The sequence below is a fragment of the Heloderma suspectum genome, chromosome 2, assembly GCF_057233095.1.
Source record: "Heloderma suspectum isolate Gila_16-S chromosome 2, 16-S_ref, whole genome shotgun sequence".
Taxonomy (NCBI): Eukaryota; Metazoa; Chordata; class Lepidosauria; order Squamata; family Helodermatidae; genus Heloderma; species Heloderma suspectum.
Genome location: NC_139459.1, coordinates 183,790,620 through 183,808,784, shown reverse-complemented (window position 1 = coordinate 183,808,784; position 18,165 = coordinate 183,790,620). Strand labels below are relative to the sequence as shown.

The following is an 18,165-nucleotide window of genomic DNA, read 5'->3' as shown; positions in this document are numbered from 1 at the left end:
CTATCCATGCAGGCTGGGGATGATGGGAGTTGTAGACCAACACATCTGGAGGGCACCAGCTTGCTTTTTTCTAGCTCTGCAGCACCCTTTTTGAGAAAGGGTGACCAGAACACTATACACACTCTGAAAGTTTTTATTATCACACAGCAATGCAATAAGCATCCCTTACAAGCTTGGACATAATGAGCACTCTATGCAGCTTTGCAGGGTATTATTGCCATTAATGGCACAACGCAAGAGAGAAAGAGACTCTACTGGGTTCCCTTTTTTAAAAAATTCCACACACCATCACCCCAGCAGCCCTGATGACCTGTTATACCCAATCGTGTAATGGGTTATCAACTGGAACCCACATACCATGCCTGGAACACTCTTTGATCTTGCCAGACATCCATGCCACTGCTTTGGCACCCATTTTCGTTCCAAAGTTTCTGTCGAATGGAGTTGGTGATCCGCCCTGCAAAGAGAAAAGGGAGAGTGAGTTTGATTCTCCTTTCAGAATCATAGTTGTGGGAACGTGATTTGTGGGCAGCTCGGTGTTTGGAATCCTCCAAAGGGAGGATTAATTACAGTGATGCTGTTGAGATCGATTACAGTTACAATAAATCACTGATTAAAATGTGTGTCCCAATTAAATCAGTGGGATTGACAACAAGTATAGACACCAGGACTCTGCAAGGACCCCACTGCTATCGAAGCTGAGTAGATGCACTGTTTTTTCCCTGAATGAGAAAGAAATGCTTTTTTAGTTCTTCCCGATTTCATTCAAAACTAGTAGACTTGCTATATTTCATCCTGCATGGTGAAGTAACAAGAAGAGCTACCAACACCTGACGGCAAAAGTGCTGAGTTATATCCATTGGACTCTATATGGAGTTGTGGGGAGCAAAACTCTGCGAAGTGCATGATTCCACTGGAGGAAAGTGGCAAGGCAGAGATTTGCAGTGATTTCCTCTACCCCCTACAGCTTTCCTACACCCTGAAAAATCTGCTCTGGAAAGTTGGGGGACCCTCCAGAACAGTGGTTGAGGTTGCACAGGGGAACAAGGAGTCCGCAAAAATCACCATCTTGCCCCCTTCCTCCACTGGGGAGCTCCATTGGATCCCAGTTTCTTCCACCAATGGAGAAAAGCCGTTCTGTTCATGGAGGGGCAACTCTAGATCAAACCCAATGTCAACAAGTATTAAATGAGAACATTTAAAAATAGTAATGGGTCTTGAACTTGTTTATTCTGTGAAGTCAAGGGTGTCACTGTATTAGCAATATTCCATATTCTTAAACGTGATGAGAAAAACATGGATATGAAATATAGCTTCTAACAAGGTTGCTGCTTTTTTGTGCCCTTTAAAGTTCTCAGAAGAAATGGTTCCCCTCTTGATTCTCAAAAACGTCCCTTCATTGAGGTTTTATTTAGTTAAGGAATCAGTTAACTGATTAAAAGCCAAGCGATTACATCAATTTTTTAAAAAATAAATGACGGAGAGTACTGTCAAGGCCAACAGATTTTGATTCAGCTACTATCTGTTGATGACTCCATAAGTTCATACAAGAACCACAGATATTGCTACAACTGTTACAGATTTTTTGTGGAAAAGAAAGAAGACAGAAGCGGTGGGAAAGCATGGGAGGGTTACAAACGAAAGACTACAATACCCCCACCACCACCCATAAGATTCTGTAAATGAGACAGTGCAATTGCACAATAAAAGCTCTGTCTGGAACCATCTTGTATTTATGAAAAAAACTTGTTTGGCAGAGTTCCAAAAGCCGTGCTTCTTTGGCAGAGGCTTAAGCAGACCGCATCAGGTTGTCCAGTCTCTCCAAATTTGAGGCAAATCCAGCGGCAGCCCAGACTTGAGCTGGCTGACACAAAATATTTGTGCAGCATGGTCTGAAGCACGTAATGCCACAACCTTGCTGACCCAAGTCTGGGTCCAGTCAGATGGGAGACCCATGTAATCCTTACCCCAAAAGACCTATAAGACAGTGCAGTTATGACTATACTTGCAGATGAGCTGGAGCCTGAAGTCAAAAAATGGCAGTTTGCCAAACACAGTAGAGGCGAGAACAAGCCAGGATCTGAAACCACCAGTCGTTCTTGGCTTGTTCTCGCTAACCATAGTTTAAACTAAACAAGTCACAGTTCCCCAAGTCTGGACATCATGGGGAACTGTGGGTTTGTTTAACTACACCAGAGAGGAATGCCAGTTATGTGAATTTTAGCTATTGCTTAGGAGTGTTTAGTATGAGAGAGAGAGAGAGAGAGATGTATGTATGTATGTATGTATGTATGTGTATATATATATATATGTATAAAAATATATATATACACACATTTCCTTTCCTTTGGAGATAATATATTTTATATGTATGTGTGTATGTATGTATGTATATGTGTGTGTGTGTGTGTGTGTATATAATTAATATAATATTAAAAAAATCATCATGGGGAGATAAATGGATGGGATGGGGATTATTTGACTATGTATACCATCCAAAAATGTTCAATAAAATCTTAACCTAAAAAAAAAATAGCACACATAAAAGCAGATGCTTCTGGTCTCCACCTCTGGTATGCTAAAAAGGAGATGCGGGGGGTGGAGGAAACGGAGGAAGCAAGCCTGGAGTTTAATCATATAGCAGAGAACTATGGTTGCCCATTACCTCTGAATAGGGACAGTGTTTTCATGCCCACCAAGATGCCCATACAATGATACCAGATCTTCCATTTGAACAATATGTAGAACAGCACGGGTCCAACAGGGGCCCCCTGGGATGGACCAATCCTTTGATGATTTTCTATCTAGTCTACCTGCCTGTCTTGTGTGAGAGCTCAACTTCTTCTCCTTGTGGATGGAACTATCAACATTATTATTAATACTGCCTGGGCACCAGCAGAATACCCAGGTGCTCAAGCACCAGACATACCTGCTGCATGTGTCCCAAAACATTCTTTCTGGTGTCGAAGATGCCTTTCCCTTCTTCAGAATACAAGTTGTATATGAAATCAGTGGTATAGTTTTCATTGCATTTCTCATTCCTGGAAATAAAGAAAAATATCTAGCATGAATAAGGCAGGGAGATGGGGTCACCAGTAATTAAGAATTGGGTTTAGCACACTAGTAAATAAGGTCTGCAGTAAAGAAAAGATGGGTTGTTATAATACACTGCTAAGAACATTTCCTCTGTGGACAAGTCTTACATATGGTCTAACTGGCTGCCATATTTGGAGCTAGGAAGGAATATCATATAGTCATATTGGCTGGTGGGCCCTACAGCTTAACTGACTAAACCTTTTTCTTGTTCTGTGGCCTATTTGTAGAGTGGCCTTGGACCACTCTAGTGCCCCCTCCCCCTGCTAAGCTTACCAGGAGACAATGGGCAGTGGTTCCATTTTTCAGTATGCCTCTGGCTCCCTATACATCAAGGCCCAGAGGCATTCTGGGGAGAAGATAGCGGGCAGTTGCAGCTTTGATTTTGCAGCATGCCCACCTACCCAGGTCAGTGTCATCCCAGGCACCTATAGGCCTTGGCATTTGCCCGACCATGATGAGTGCTGATACTGGGCCTGATAGCCTGGTTTTTCTTCTATAACTTGAGAGTCAATGACCACCTGGTAGTTATTGGGAGACCCGAGTGCAAATCTAGTCTCCCAACTTGATTTGGAGGGACCCTCTGGAAGAGATTTGGAGGGCTCGTGGGGGGATTCGAGTGGGGGAGGATGAGGAAGTCCCATTCCGTCAGTGGTATCCTTCCGCTGGCAGAACAATGATTCTGGACCCAAGGCCAGTTTCAAGTCTGGAGGGGCCTCCTTCGGTACAGTTAGTTTTGCCTTCCACAAAATTAAAATCATCTATAAACTGCATCTCATATTCCGTATTGCTGCAGAGAAAGCCCTGACTTAACTGGCCAGTCTATTTTTTATACTCTGGAATGAGACAAGCACGTTCTGTGTCTCGTACAACCAATCCATAAGGGTCTGGTGATAGCATCTTGCTTTTTACATAAAAATACTTTGATTATCCATAGCTAAGGTCTGTTGAGCAATTCTAGGCTAACATTGCCAACGTGTATCTTGCCACTTACTACTGGGGAGTGAGGGGGAGTATCCCTTCTTCTGGACACTTGAAATGGCCTCAGATTGGGGAAGGAGGAGAGATTTGCAGCCAGGAACTTTGTCTAGGCTTGGAAGAATGAAAGCTTAATTTTTTACATACACGTTTTAAGCTCCAAATTTCAGCATTAGGAATAACAAGATATACACCGAGATACAAAATGTTGGCAACTTCTACTTAAATTATTGCAAAGTACCATGGTGGCATCAGCCTTCTAGAATCCTAGTGTCCTTTCTTTCCAACTGCCTGTGGTATCTTCAAGTTTGAGATCTAGCTTAATATGATAACACCAAAGAGCTGAGGCTCCAGTGACAATTCTCAAAGTACTTTTGCAATGAGAAGGAGCAGCTTCCCATTTCAGGTACAAGATAGATGTAGCGTTTAAAGAGCAATCAGAGCAGTTCTTCCATCTACAACTTATGTCATAAACAGACATTGGTCAAATGCAAAAATTAGCCTCTAGTCTCTTGCCTCTTCCCTCAGAAGTCAGGTGCGCTGTCTGCTGCTTTTTAAAAAGACAATTGTAAAGCAGTACATGCACATGTATTCGTTTATACATCCACCTTTCACCTTGCCACACACACACATTTCATAAATGTTTTTTTAAAGGTTGCAAAACTGCTCCAGTATTTTAAAGGAGGGGAGGAGAGAAAAAGAAAAGGCATGTTTGGTGGTGCAGAGGTGCTATTGAATAGGCATGTGCCGCAGCTAGATTTCTCCCGTTCAAGCTGCATCATGCTGAAAAGTTGCAGAACAAGGTTGTTTTAGAGCTTGACTCAGAATGGAAAGTGTATGTGGTTAAAAGAGAAGCAGAACTGCTTCCGTCCTTCTTACATGCTTTCTTCACACTTCTAAAGAATGGAAAACATTTATAAGCATCCAATCCTCTTCTATTTCTGATTGTTAATTATAGTCACGTACCTCAATACTAGCCCTCTCTTCACGGTGGTCTTCATTTTCTCAGTCAGATGCTCCACATTCATCTGTTAACCAAAGAAAGAATAGGGTTTCTTAGGATTCTTATGCAAGGAAGGAGGGGGAGGGCATCCCTCTCCAAAACTAGTCATGAGAACATCCCAAATGTGACATCATCAATTTTGCAGCGTAAGTCCAAATCCCCAGCCTTCCCATAGGGCCAAATGTATCTTCTATATGGGAGCACCCTGGAAAGACTTTCTAGTGCCAGGGTTATCAGCTTGCGGGGCTTAAACTTTGCACTAAAGCTTGTGACAGCCTTCCCCTGTGACAGACATCTGGGCCCTCCAGATGTTTTTGGATTACAACTCCCAGGATTCCTGACCACTGGCCATGCTGGCTGGGGCTACTGGGAGTTGAAGTCCAAAACATCAGAAGGGCACCATGTTGGGGAAGGCTGGGATTGCGGATATGAAAGAACTAAATCTACTCATTAGTAAAACTCAGTCTGTGTGTAGGCCCAAATCCATTTACATCTGTGATGGCGCACAGCAGAGAAGGACATACAAAATGTTAACATCATAAGATACATTGACACAGTGTTTTCTCCCCAAGCGTCTGAATGCTGAGGCTCACTTTCCTCCTGAATTAAAATTGGAGGTACATGGTTTCAGTTTTTCTATTTTCTGTTTGGAGTGACTAACGCTCAAAATCACACCGAATGCAGAGACCAGACAAAATGACCTGCTCCCAGTGGATGCTGGTGGGCTGAATGGCCAGAACAGTGAATCATGCAGAGACACACCTTGCAGCCTCTTCTGTATCCGTTCCATTTATTTTTCATGTCACACTAGCAGTTCTCTGACAGCAGACTGGTGTTGCCCCAGCATATAGGGAATTTCTGTTCTAGTATTTGTAATGCGGGCTGCTAGGGAGGGACACAGGAGGCTGCCTTATACCGAGTCAGTCCACTGAGCCTTCTAGCTCAGAACTGTTCATGCTGACTGGCCGCGGCTCTCCAGGGTTGCAGGCAGGATTCTTTCCTTGCCCTACCTGGAGATGCTGAGGGCTGAACTTGGGACCTTCTGCTTGCAAAGCAGGTGCTCTGCCGCTGAGCTACAGCCCTTCACTGTTCATGGTAGGAGCTCCATGAACTCGATTCACCCTGTGCTGGCGCTCCCAGGAGCAGGCGTGTTTTTAAAGAGGACACAAGCAGTCGTCTCTTGAGCATCCACAAAAGGTTTTCACCTCCAAGTCATGGATGGTGAAAGGATCTTCATAAATATAGGCCGCATCTGCTCCAGCAGCCAAACCTGCCATGGTAGCCAGGTAGCCACAGTATCCTCCCATAGTCTCAATGATGAACACCCGCCTCTTGGTGCCAGCCGCAGACTGTTTGATCCGGTCGCACGTCTAGGGAGGAAACAAAGCATCATGTCAAATAAAAGGTGGCTGGCTCTGAATGAAGGCTAAAATAAAAAATAATGACTGGCAGGGGAAAGTTCCTCCTGGAACCTTTGGGCGTTTCCACAATTATAAACATACAAAAACTGACTTGTATTGATTCAGACATCCACACCCTGCCTTCCCTGACCTGGTGCCTTCCAGATGTTTTGGAATCCAATTCCTATCAGCCCCAGCCAGCCTGGCCAATGGTTAGGAATGCTGGGGGTGGTAGTCCAAAACATCTGGAGGGCGCAGGATGGGGAAGGCTGCTCTACATCTGTACCATCTACTCTGAGGTCTCATGGCCGAGAAGGGACTTCCCTATCACCTGCTCCCTGAGAACCTCTTAGCCAGAGAAACTGGGGACCGAACCTGGAACCTTCTGCAGACAACGCAGGTGCTCTACCACTGCGCTATAATCCCTCCCCGTAGCTTTTGAACAGACGACATCGCCTAATGCTTCTGGTCCACTTTGCATAGGATGGGCTGGCAGCAGCTCCTCCGGGGTTTCGGGCAGAGGGATCTCTCAGCCTTGCTGCCCAAGATCCTTTCAAATGCCTAAGAAATAAAATCTAAATTCTGCACCATGAAAAGCTGATTTCTGTAGCCTATTTAAATGCTGCAAATTTGCAGAATTGCTAGCTCCTGCTAGCTGTGGGGAATACCAAGAAGATATGTAATACAACGAAGCCCTGCCCCACTGAATAAGGGAAATGTTACTTTCTCCCTGCCTCGCGTGCCCTTCAACTTTTGTGCCGGGGTGGATTTCATTCAGGGCATTCCTTAAAACCCTTTTAGCCTATATTTGTAGGCTGAAGGACTAGAAGCTTTAAAAAAAATGAAAATGAAAGCTGAGATTTTCAGAATATTATAGAATATACAGCTCTGCCTATAAGAGGAGAACCTGGGCCCCCCCAGATGTGTTTGACCACAACTCCCATCAACCCCAGCCAACACACCCATGCCAGCAGGTAATGATCTGAGTTGTAGTCAAACAAATTTAGTTGTTTATTTATTGCATTTATATCCTGGCATTATTTCCTCTTGCAAGGAGCCCAAGGTGGCTTTACATGGTCCCTCTCCTCTCCATTTTATCCTCACAACAACCCTGTGAGGTAGTTTAGGCTGAGAGTCAGTTACTGGCTCCGGTGAGCTTCACATCTGAGTGGGGACTAGAACCCGGGTCTCCCAAGTCCCAGTCCAGCACTCTAACCACTGCACCACACTGCCTCTGAATACGTCTGGAGGGTGTCAGATTGAGGAAGGCTGCAGTAGACCCTCTGTTCTTCCTTCAGCACGTGTTGCTGCTCCTGTGCAAGGGACGTGTCTGCTGCCGTTGCAAACGTGTTGCAAAAATGCTACTTTGGCAAGGCCGGCTCTGGACATATTGAAAGAGACTGAATTGGAGCTCGGATGCCAAGGAACTTCTTACCGCCGTGATGGTGTTGAGGGCAGTGTCTGCACCAATGCTGAAGTCAGAGCCAGGAACATTGTTGGAGACGGTGGCAGGGATAACACAGATCGGGATACAGAGCTCTTCAAACCTGGATCGGCCTTCAATCATCTCCAGGCTGCCGGTGAAAGCCTACGAAAAGGGGAAAGGATGAGGGGTGCCTCCACTTACATTGTTTGACAGCATAAGCAGCCTGCATGTGCTTCGGTTCCACTCTCAATGCCCCAAGAGAGACTTGAATCATTGCCCACTCACAGTTTCCTAAGCAATCTCTTTTCATCACTGCTCACAAAGCAGGCTCTCTGTTCCCATAATCGTTCTCCCCCAGATGTCCGTCAGAACCCAGCCTGCACACTCTTTCCTTTGCTGAACTAGCCTAGGATTTGGATGCTAGACGGGGTGCTTCTTCCAGCCCGCAGCCAACAACTGCCACGTTGTGCCTTGGGAAGAGTTCTGTGGAATATGAAAACTTGCACACTCATGTGCCAGTCTGTAAATTCTATAAACTGGAGTGGCGGGGGTGGGGATGTCTTTGCAGTGGGAGGCCAAATTACCACCCACTGGGCCCTCCATGGGCCAGATGACATCAGTGGGCATCAGCCACATTGTCTGACATCACCCCCGCCTATTTTGCCTTCGTGTTGAGAGAGGCACAGAGTTCCATAATCTGTAGCATTGCGCGAAACAATGCTACAGATTATGGTTTACTTCTATCATCAATCTCATACTTTAAGGAAGGGCAAACAATCTGGTGCCCTCCAGATGTGTTGGACTACAACTCCCATAAGCATCAGCCAGCGTGGCCAATGGTTAGGGATGATGGGAGTTGTAGTCCAAAACAGATGGAGGGCACTAGAAAGTCTGGCCCTGCTCCAAAGAGCCCAGGCTTGCCCAAGACCTACCTCAAAGCCACCGATGATGATGAGTCCACTAATGTTAAAACTGGTGATGGTGTTGCTGATTTCCTCATAGTACTTCTTGGGCAGAGTCCTGTGAGCGAAGAAGAATCAGAAAAAAGCACCAGCACTCCCTTCCTGGGGTGGCACCTTTGAGTTCAGTTGCAGAAAGCACCAGCACCCCATCATCCCATAATTCCCAGTTTTAAATCAATCTGTGCCAAGGACTGGGCAATTCTGATGTGTCTCAACATAGGATAAAATTTGAAGTATTTGGTCACTCCTCGAAGCAGAGACCCAAGAGCATGCCCTGTCCTCAGAAGAGGCTGCCTGGTGCATCTCTTCATGAGTCACTGCTTTGGGCTTGCCTCCTTCGAATCAGCCTCCATGAAGGAAGAATAATTCTGCTGCACTTGAGCAGAGAATATGATTGGAGCATTCAGTCATTCCCAAGGCAGAGACACAGCAAAACTACCAGTCCTTGCCTGATGCACCTCTGCATGAGTCACTGCATTTCCTATCAAGAGGCATGCCCAGAATAGTGACTTTTGCAGAAAAATAAGGGGTTGCTTCCAGTGACTGTGAGAATTCTTACTCTTCCAGACTCGAAAAGTCAACATTTTTAGGTGACATATGTGTCTTCAGTTCTAGATCAGGCGCGGGGAGGAGGGAGAGGGTACCTCAGCTACTTCAGTATTTCAATGTGCTTGTTTATTTTTAATCACAGAGTACAAACAGCCCCGACACAATACCTTTTGGTTCCAAGGCTCGATCCCCCTCTTCCAGTCCAGCCGCCAACACCTCCCCAACCAATTTCTTCAATCTGGAGAGAGAGGGTGAGAAAAGGGTTTCTTAGAGCTCAACTGGACCTTTCCAAATGGCAATGCAATTAACAACGCCTGGCAAACGGTGCTGCGACAGTTGCAGAAGGAAGACGGAACATTCTTTGCAGAATGAATGAATGAAATGAATTACCTTCCCTTCAGCCAGGCCTTCAAACCCATCATGCACAGCCAGCATCTTATGGCCATGGATCAACCCGATTCTGACAGCCGACCTCACAGCTGCATTCATGCCAGCTGCTGGTGCACCCACATTCATCACTGCCAAACTGTAGCCACTCTGCAGGAGAGAAAGGGACCAGGATAAATCCGGAAATGGTTTCAAATGAACAATGCCCCACTTCAAGGTACCCGTCACTTTGGAATCCTGGATCTCATTGGGGGAGCCAATTGCATGGACTCAAACGCATGCGTAGAGCAGCCGTCCCCCCACTACAGACATGGTCCATCATAGGAGATGCAGACCTGTGGCCTATAGAGAAACACAAGAAATCGCCTTACACTGGGTCAGATTCTTTGTCCATCTAGCCCAGTGTTAATTACCCTGACTGTCAGCAGTTCTCCAGCGTTTCAGGTGAAGAAGGGGCTTTCCCATCAATTGCTACCCATGGAGATGCCAAGGGCTGAATCTGGGACCCTCTGCGTGCAACGCAGGTGCTCAGCGTCTGAGCTGGCCAGCCCTACCATTAGGCAGAGCGATGCAGTCGCCCATGGAGGAGAAGGCTGTCAATGGCTACTAGTCCTGGTGGTAATACGCTACCTCCAGTATCAGAAGCAGTGTACCTCTGTATGCCAGTTACCGGGGAAAGTGGGTGTTGCACTCATGTCCTGCTTCTGGGTTTCCTGTGGGCAGCTGGGCAGCTACTGTGTGAACAGAATGCTGGACCAAATGGACCCTTGGTCTGATCCAGCAGGGCTCTTTATGTTCTTAATGGCCAAGAATGCTGGGAATTGTGGCCCAAGATATCTAGAGGGCACCAGGCTGGGGAAGGCTGGTGCATAGGCTGCGCATGTACATTTCTGAAGCGGACTTTTCCATGTGTTTTACTTACTGCATTTGTAATCCAGGTTCTGACCTGGCAACCCGAGCCACAGATCGATGTAATGATGGCCAACAATCTGGATGGCTTTACAAGGGGGTGAGACAAATTCATGGAGAATGAGGGTATCAGTGGCTACTAGCCCTGATGGCTATCTGCTACCTCCAGTATCAGAGGCAGTGTGCCTAGGTACATGACTTGCTGGGGAGGGTATGATTGTGTTCATGTCTTTGTGGGCTTCCCACTGGGGCAGCTGGTTGGCCACTGTGTGAACAGAATCCTGGCTAGATGGACCTTTGGTCTGATCCAGCAGGGCTCTTCTTACGTCCGTATGCTGTGGTACGTGTGTGGGAGCAGTGGCAACAGCCCCTCCAGCAGCTCCTTCTGAGCCCTTTGTTAGAGGGCACTGCTGTGTGTGCCAAGCAGTCTGCCCTGCACCCCCTAATCCATCCTGCTGCCCTCAGGTGTGGTGGAGGATGCTTTCCTATAGCCAGTGTTGAGGAAAGATTCAACGGCCAGCCTGGGCAGCTTCTCTATGGGCTTTTCTACACAAGGCGGTTAATTTCAGTTTCATTGCAGAATTGAGATCCGAGCACTACACAAGGAGTGTTTCCTTTCCTGCTTTTCCACTAAATAACCACTAGGTGGTGCTGTGGTACAGTGGGATAGCGCAAATACACAAGAGGAAATCACACTTCCTTTTGCCATTGGAAAAATACCCTATTTTCCCTGCTCTAAAAAAACTTGCAGAAAGTGAGTCATGACATTGTCTAAAGAACCTGTAAACAACCGTGAGTCAGGAATGACAAGTGCACAACAAATGGCTCATGTAGAAAAGCTCTATGCGGAGATGCACTTTTGGCTGAAGATGCCAGGGAATGAACCTGGCTGGGACCTTCTGCATGCAAAATATGTCCTCCACCACTGAGATATGGTTCCTCCTCTCTGTACATTTCCCCCTATCTCTTACCTTTGCAGAGGGTGGGCGGATGTGGGCCAAAATCTTGTAAACATTCCAGTTGTTCTGGAAACTCCTGCAAGAAGAAAAAAGCCACAGGTGAGCATCCCTCCAACCCACAAATTCCCACATGGGCACCAGGAGAGCTGATGTTGTGTAGCAGCTGGGAGATTGAGCTATAAATCATGACGTCCCTGGTTTGAATTGCACCCTTCCTTTGAATCATCTAGGCAGCCTTAGGCACACCACTGCCTCTCAACCTCAGCCCCTATAAGCAAAATGGCGAAAATATTGACCTCTCTTACAGGGTTTCTGCAACATCACGTGTGTCTTCTCGGTCAACAGGGCTGCTCGGCACTTGAAATAACTTGAAAGTGCTACAGAAATGTCTATTTTTTATGTATATTATATTGTATTTATTTTTCAAGGGCTTCTATCCCACTTCAACCCCTTGCATCCTTTCCCTGACTTCCAAAGCAGCTTCTGAAGTTCATGAGACCTTCTGGTCCAATACCCAGCATTGAACAAGGGACTGAACCTGGATGGAAAAGTTGAGAAAATCCCTGTGCACGAAAGGAAGCACTTTAGGAGTGTGTGCATGGGATCCTTTGGAACCTTTCTTCTGTTGAGGGCCGCATTCCCTCAGGGATAATCTTCTGAGGGCTGTATGCCAGCGACTGGTGGAGTCAATGTCAAAAGTGGGTGGGACCATCCCTTTTCTGCTATCCCTCTCTCTTTCAGCTACCTTTTCCCCTCTCTCTCCTATCCCTTCTTCCCTACCCGATAGGATGCAGAGGAAGGACAGATTGCTTTTGCCAGATGTCTGAACCGATTGCCTGCAGAGAGGTTTTGAAATTAGGCTGAGGGCTGCAGGTTGCCCACCTCTGCTTTGGATTCTGGATGATAACTGTTGTGGCACCTTAGACAAAAAATAAAACAAAAACTAAACTGAGCTAGAGACAGCGAGAGTCAGACGTAGTTTGAGAGACACATCATCATGTTTGTTTCTTTTGCCCCACTCTTGCCTCTGGTCAAAGAGGTTTTGAAAGTTGTTGAAACAATGCAAAACCAGGATGAGTATTACTCACTGTAAGTCATGAAATCTCTTTCCAAGCTAGCCTTCCACTCCTCCCTCTTTTAAAAATAGCTTGGCTCATAGAATAGTCGGGTTGGAAGGGGCCCATAAGACCATCGAGCCCAACCCCCTGCTCAGTGCAGGAATCCAAGTCAAAGCATCCCTGACAGATGGCTGTCCAGCCTCGTCTTGAACGCCTCCAGTGTGGGAGAGCCCACCACCTCCCTAGGTAATGGGTTCCATTGTCGTACTGCTCTGACAGTCAGGAAGCTTTTCCTGATGTTCAGCCGGAATCTGGCTCCCTGTAACCTGAGCCCATTATTCCATGTCCTGCACTCTGGGATGACTGAGAAGAGATCCTGGCCTTCCTGCCTGTGACAGCCTTTCAAGTACTTGAAGAGCACTATCATGTCTCCCCTCAGTCTTCTCTTCTCAAGGCTAAACATGCCCAGTTCTTTCAGTCTCTTTTTGTTTACTTATTTATTGACTTACAGTATGAATAGGCCACCCTATAACCCAATTCTCAGGGTGGCTCACAACAAGAAATAAAAACCTACCACTTCTTGATAGAAGGAAATACTGAACTTCAATATTTTCTTTTTCATGCCATTACAGACACACAAGACAACCTCAAAAAATGTACAAGCATGCCCTTCATTCTGAACCACACCAATTAAGACTGGGCACCACTGATTAATCAGCTGATTAATCAAATTCTTAAAGCTTGCAGACTGACTAAGAATGAAAAAAAAGCACAGCTACAACAGCTCCGGAAGTTGCATTCACATTGTAGCTCCCTCTCACCTTCCTCTAAGTTTGAGAGCTTCATCGAACCGTCCCTCGTTCATCGCTGTCGTGACATCTTTTGTCTGTTGAAAGATGTAGAAACAGTTACAATTTCTTGCAGAAAGGACTGGACCCCTGCCAGTGGTGCAGCGAGCTATTTTTAGGCCCTGGACTTCATGGCCTTATTGGGGCACATTTAAATGTCCATGTGGATTGCTTCCGTTCTGAAGTACACAACTAGCTTTTCTCTTCTCCCTCCATCTGCCATTCCATGCTTCAAAACCAATTTTATGTTCCCAATATATTAGAGCAAACAAAACAAAAACTTGCTTCCCAATCCTGATTATTAAAAAATAAAAGAAATACTCAGAGCATATGCAGTTTTGCATTTTAAACTCACAGCACCATCTTGACTACAGGAATAGCTTACTTCCGCTGCCCTGATGCTGAACACATTTACTTGGGAATTAGCCCTTTCTTGTTGCGGAAAAGGATAATATATTTGCTACCTCAAATTTAATGGGCTGCATGCACCAATATGGAATTCGTAGACATCATGGTTTATTAAGCCAGGATTCCTGGCTTGTTGTTACCTGCAAACACTCCCACTGTGGCCTAGCTATTCTCCACTCTGTTCTGCAGTCTTCAGTGAACTTCTCCACCCTTCCTCCCTCACCAGGCCTTTGCTGGAATCTTCTTCCTGCTGTTGATGCCTTGGCTTCCACCAAAGGTGGTCCTGCTTCTTGCACTTGCACAAACTGACAGCTCCAACAAGCACCCAAGGCACATCACTGTTTTGTAGTCTAAAACATATCCTACCTGTGCCTGTCCACACTGCTGAAAGGATACGGGCATGATGCTGGCACACTTAGGGTGCTTCTGCATTAAGCAAAAAACCTGCAAAACCCCACATCCTTTCCAGAGCTTCCTGCATTCGGTTTCTTTGCGGGATTAGGAAGGGCTTCTTTACACATGGTTAAACTGAGGTAGTGCCTCCTTCCTTCCCTGGCATATGTGCAAAGGAGCAGATGTGTGTGTGTCTTGTTTCCGTAGTTTAACTTCTGCTGTACTGTTTTCTCACAGCCCCCGGAAAACCTCTGACTTACTTCTGAGTAGACATAAAATGTAAGATTGTGCCATAAGTCTGCAACCCTCGGCACACTTACATGGGAGTAAACCCCACTGAACTCAATAGGACTTACTTCTGAGTAGACATAAGATCGCCCTGTAAGTCTGCAACCCCTCGGCACACTTACTTGGGAGTAAGCCCCATGGAACTTAATGGGATGCTCTGAACCAACAGAGGACGTTGCTTCTGAGCTTGGTGGGGTGCGGGATCAGATGTGTCTCCCTTCATTGCAGGGAAGTATTTTACCCTCTTCTCCCTCCAACTGAGAAATGTGCTCAAGCATTTACATGGCAGACACCTGGGAATCAAGGAAAGTCCTTCCTCAGCAAGACTTGAGCAGAGGCAGGAGTTGCAATGAACAGGCGATTCTCGCCCTTGCACCTGTCAAATCTGCTCCTGCGTGCCTCGCTCCCATCCTCAATGCCTTTGTCATCCTGACTGCGTGTGCCCCCAGCACGCCTACACCAGGCAGACATAGCGTTTTCTTCTGCTACTGGAGAATTTCAAGGGCATGTCATGGCGCTCCTGTTCTGTGGGCTGGAAAAAATACCACATTTTTTGCATTTGGGGAAAACATAAGATAGGCTGGAGGAAATGGCAGGAGACACCCTGGAGGGTCACGGCGTCATCTAAAGAGCCCGCAAACTTCTGTGAGAGAGCCATCTCCATAGCAGGATAAAAGCTCCATGTGATGAACCCCTTACAAACAGCACCAGCACAAACTGTCATGCAGTAAACAACAGTTTATGCTTCCACTCCTCCCACTTCTATGTAAATGAATGTATGTGTAGGAAATAGGATAAATTCATGGGGCATCCTGTGCTACTGTTCTTGGTTCCTCCTTATTTCAAATGAACGGCTTGCAGTATCATATTTAAGCCAGCAAGTCAATGATAGATAGTTAGGTGCACATGTTTAAATGTCTTTTTTTTTTTTAATCAAAGTTTAGTTTTGCAAAAATAATCTCCTAATGCAGGGGTAGGCAGCCTGTTTTGGTCCAGGAGCCAAGCCAGTGGGCCGGATGATGCCAAGGGGGTGGGGGCCTGCCCCAAAGCCCCCAACCCCTCCTGTGACTTCATCTGGCCTCACCCTGCCCACTTCCCTTCTCCATGGCTCTCCCTGCACTGAGGAAGTTACTCAGCCGGGACTTGCAGGACTGGCTCCCGCAAGCCCTGGGTGAGTCCCTTCCCACACCACTCATGTCCAAATTGGGGGGGCAAGTGGCGTGAAGGGGAATCCTTTTGTTATCTCCAGCCTGTGAGAGGAGGTTGCCCTCCCCTGTCCTAATGATCCCCCTGAGGCAGGATGGGTATCATGTGACCCTCCAGAAGTTGTTGGACTGCAACTCCCATCATCCTTCACTATTGGCCATGCTGGTTGGTCCTGATAGAAGCTGAAGTCCAACAACATCTGGAGGGCCAGATATTTCCCCTTCCCTGCCTTGAGGGCTCCTTGCATAGGATTCAGATGTTTGGCATTTAGTTTGCCCATGAGCCAAGACACCAGACACCAAAGTGTTATGTTTCCATTGCAAGGGAAAAGCTTGCAAGTCTGACTTCATGTCTGCCTGCAAGCAAGCTTCCCTTGAGAATATTTGAAAGAAGGAGACAGCTACACCACAAATTTATTTCTGTCTTATACCACTTTAAGTGCCATGACTTCCCCCAAGGAATCCTGGGAGAGAGAGAGAGAGAGAGAATTTTAGAGAACTACAACTCCCAGGATTGCCCAGGAAGAGGAAGAGACTGCTAAAAAAACACCCAGTATACAACTGTAATGTAGATATTTGCCCTAAAGAAGCCGAGCTGTCCCCCCCCCCACCACACACACACACAGGTCAGTGCGACAGAGAAGTCAGGCAGGAGAAGTACTTACCACTTGGACACATTCCATGAGAGGAAGACGGATGGCTTGGTTACCAGACAGACTGACAACGCATGCTGGAGTATCTGGAGTTCCCTCCAATAATGCCATGACTGCTTCCACACCCATTCTGCTACCCTGTGAGATGAAGAACAGAAAAGAGGGTGGTTTGTTTTCATCTTGGGGAGTCGTGGGAGCTCCCGCAGGATTTCATTCTGGGTGATCCCACAATTCTCTGTGGCCCACTTAGATTATGGAACTTCCTGCCTAAGGAAATCAGTTTCTCCCTTCCCCACCCTCTCTCCTGGCTTTCCGCCACCTAACCAGCTCAGCAGGCAACTGACCCGTCATACTGAGGAGTTTTTAAGGGAGCAATTCCATGTTCTCAAGGATCCAACCCAATCCACCCTTTCGTTTGCAAGGCACTGCTCTGGGGCACACGATAATTAATTCAGTGCCACCATTTTTGTAACACCAACGTGTGCCACACACAAGTGCTCGCAATTGTAGGAGAAACAGGAGTTTAAAAGGTCCTGTGTGTTTTATCATTTGTGTTTGTAGCTGGAGTACATGCCACAAGCATCAGTACAGTGCAGCAATTGTGGGAGAAATAGAAGGCCATGCTGCAATTTCAATTTGCTTTGCTTTTCCTTTTGAGTCCACTAACTGCATGCGCACCTTCAATGCTGCACAGGATTGTGTGGTTATTTACAGCTGTGCAACCGTGTAGGTGCACAGTGAAAAATAGCTGGGATGGGGGAAAACACAAAGAAGAAGAAAGATGTATGTGGCCGGGCGGGGGAGAAGATGGGACTGGCATGGTGCCATTTGGGGGTGTTTGTTTTTTTAAGTCCTATTGCTGCATGCACACCCTTGCAACTCTGGAGAATGGTTTAAAAATAAACCCAACACAGCTATAAGCATATCATCTATAAAAAGTATCTAGAACAGTACTATATTGCATTTTACCAGGATACGATCGAAGGCGGAGGGGGTCCCACCACGCTGCACATGCCCTAGGATGGTGACTCTTGTGTCATAGCCCAGGCGAGTCACAACCAGCTGCAGAGGGAAGAGAAGTATAAAAATGACATTATTCCTTTAAAGCTGAGAATGTCACCTGGGCAAGAGAGCTAGAACCAGGGCTGTGTGTGTCTCACAATTCCACAATTGGAATTCAGCACCCTGTGAATTTCAACTTTTTTTTTTTAAAGCAAGTTTCTAGCCCTTAAGGATAACAGATGAAGGTATGCAGCCAATGAAGTCTCAAAGCCGGGCACAATTTTCAGTAAGCACCAAAAGTGTGTTTCAGTGTTCAGGTGGGTTCTTGTCCCTCTCCTTGACTAGTGGAGGCACAATACTTTTAATAAATATTTTAAAGCAATGCTACTTCCTAACCCCAATTTCTGCTGCAGTCCCTTCATCCCAGAAAACTTTAATTTTATTTATATTTATAAATCTGCAACCCCTTCCTACACACCATAAGACAGTGACCAACGCTGAATTTATGGCTTTAACACCAAGCCAGCTTCCCACCCTCCACCCTACCCACCCCACCCACTTTGGTTTTTGGCTTAACATCCAAACATGATTAAGAGCTCTGGAGAACTCAGAAGTTTGATCTGTATTTTGTGGCACTTCGACTG

At 46.3% G+C, this 18,165-nt stretch overlaps 1 protein-coding gene across 5 annotated transcripts in view; it reads right to left on the bottom strand.

Annotated features, from left to right (window-relative positions):
• The window catches only part of PFKM (phosphofructokinase, muscle), a 57,585-nt gene that overhangs the window by 4,158 nt on the left and 35,262 nt on the right, over window positions 1-18,165 (bottom strand). For all 5 annotated transcript variants that reach the window (XM_084836644.1, XM_084836646.1, XM_084836643.1 and 2 more), the window contains 12 exons: window positions 17,489-17,581; window positions 16,532-16,657; window positions 13,546-13,610; window positions 11,679-11,742; window positions 9,802-9,948; window positions 9,579-9,649; window positions 8,833-8,920; window positions 7,910-8,062; window positions 6,280-6,444; window positions 5,038-5,099; window positions 2,930-3,041; window positions 358-457 (listed from right to left, as the gene is read on the bottom strand). In XM_084836644.1, the coding sequence (XP_084692770.1) occupies window positions 358-457; window positions 2,930-3,041; window positions 5,038-5,099; window positions 6,280-6,444; window positions 7,910-8,062; window positions 8,833-8,920; window positions 9,579-9,649; window positions 9,802-9,948; window positions 11,679-11,742; window positions 13,546-13,610; window positions 16,532-16,657; window positions 17,489-17,581 (1,246 nt within the window). The remainder of the gene's footprint in view (window positions 1-357; window positions 458-2,929; window positions 3,042-5,037; window positions 5,100-6,279; window positions 6,445-7,909; window positions 8,063-8,832; window positions 8,921-9,578; window positions 9,650-9,801; window positions 9,949-11,678; window positions 11,743-13,545; window positions 13,611-16,531; window positions 16,658-17,488; window positions 17,582-18,165) is intronic.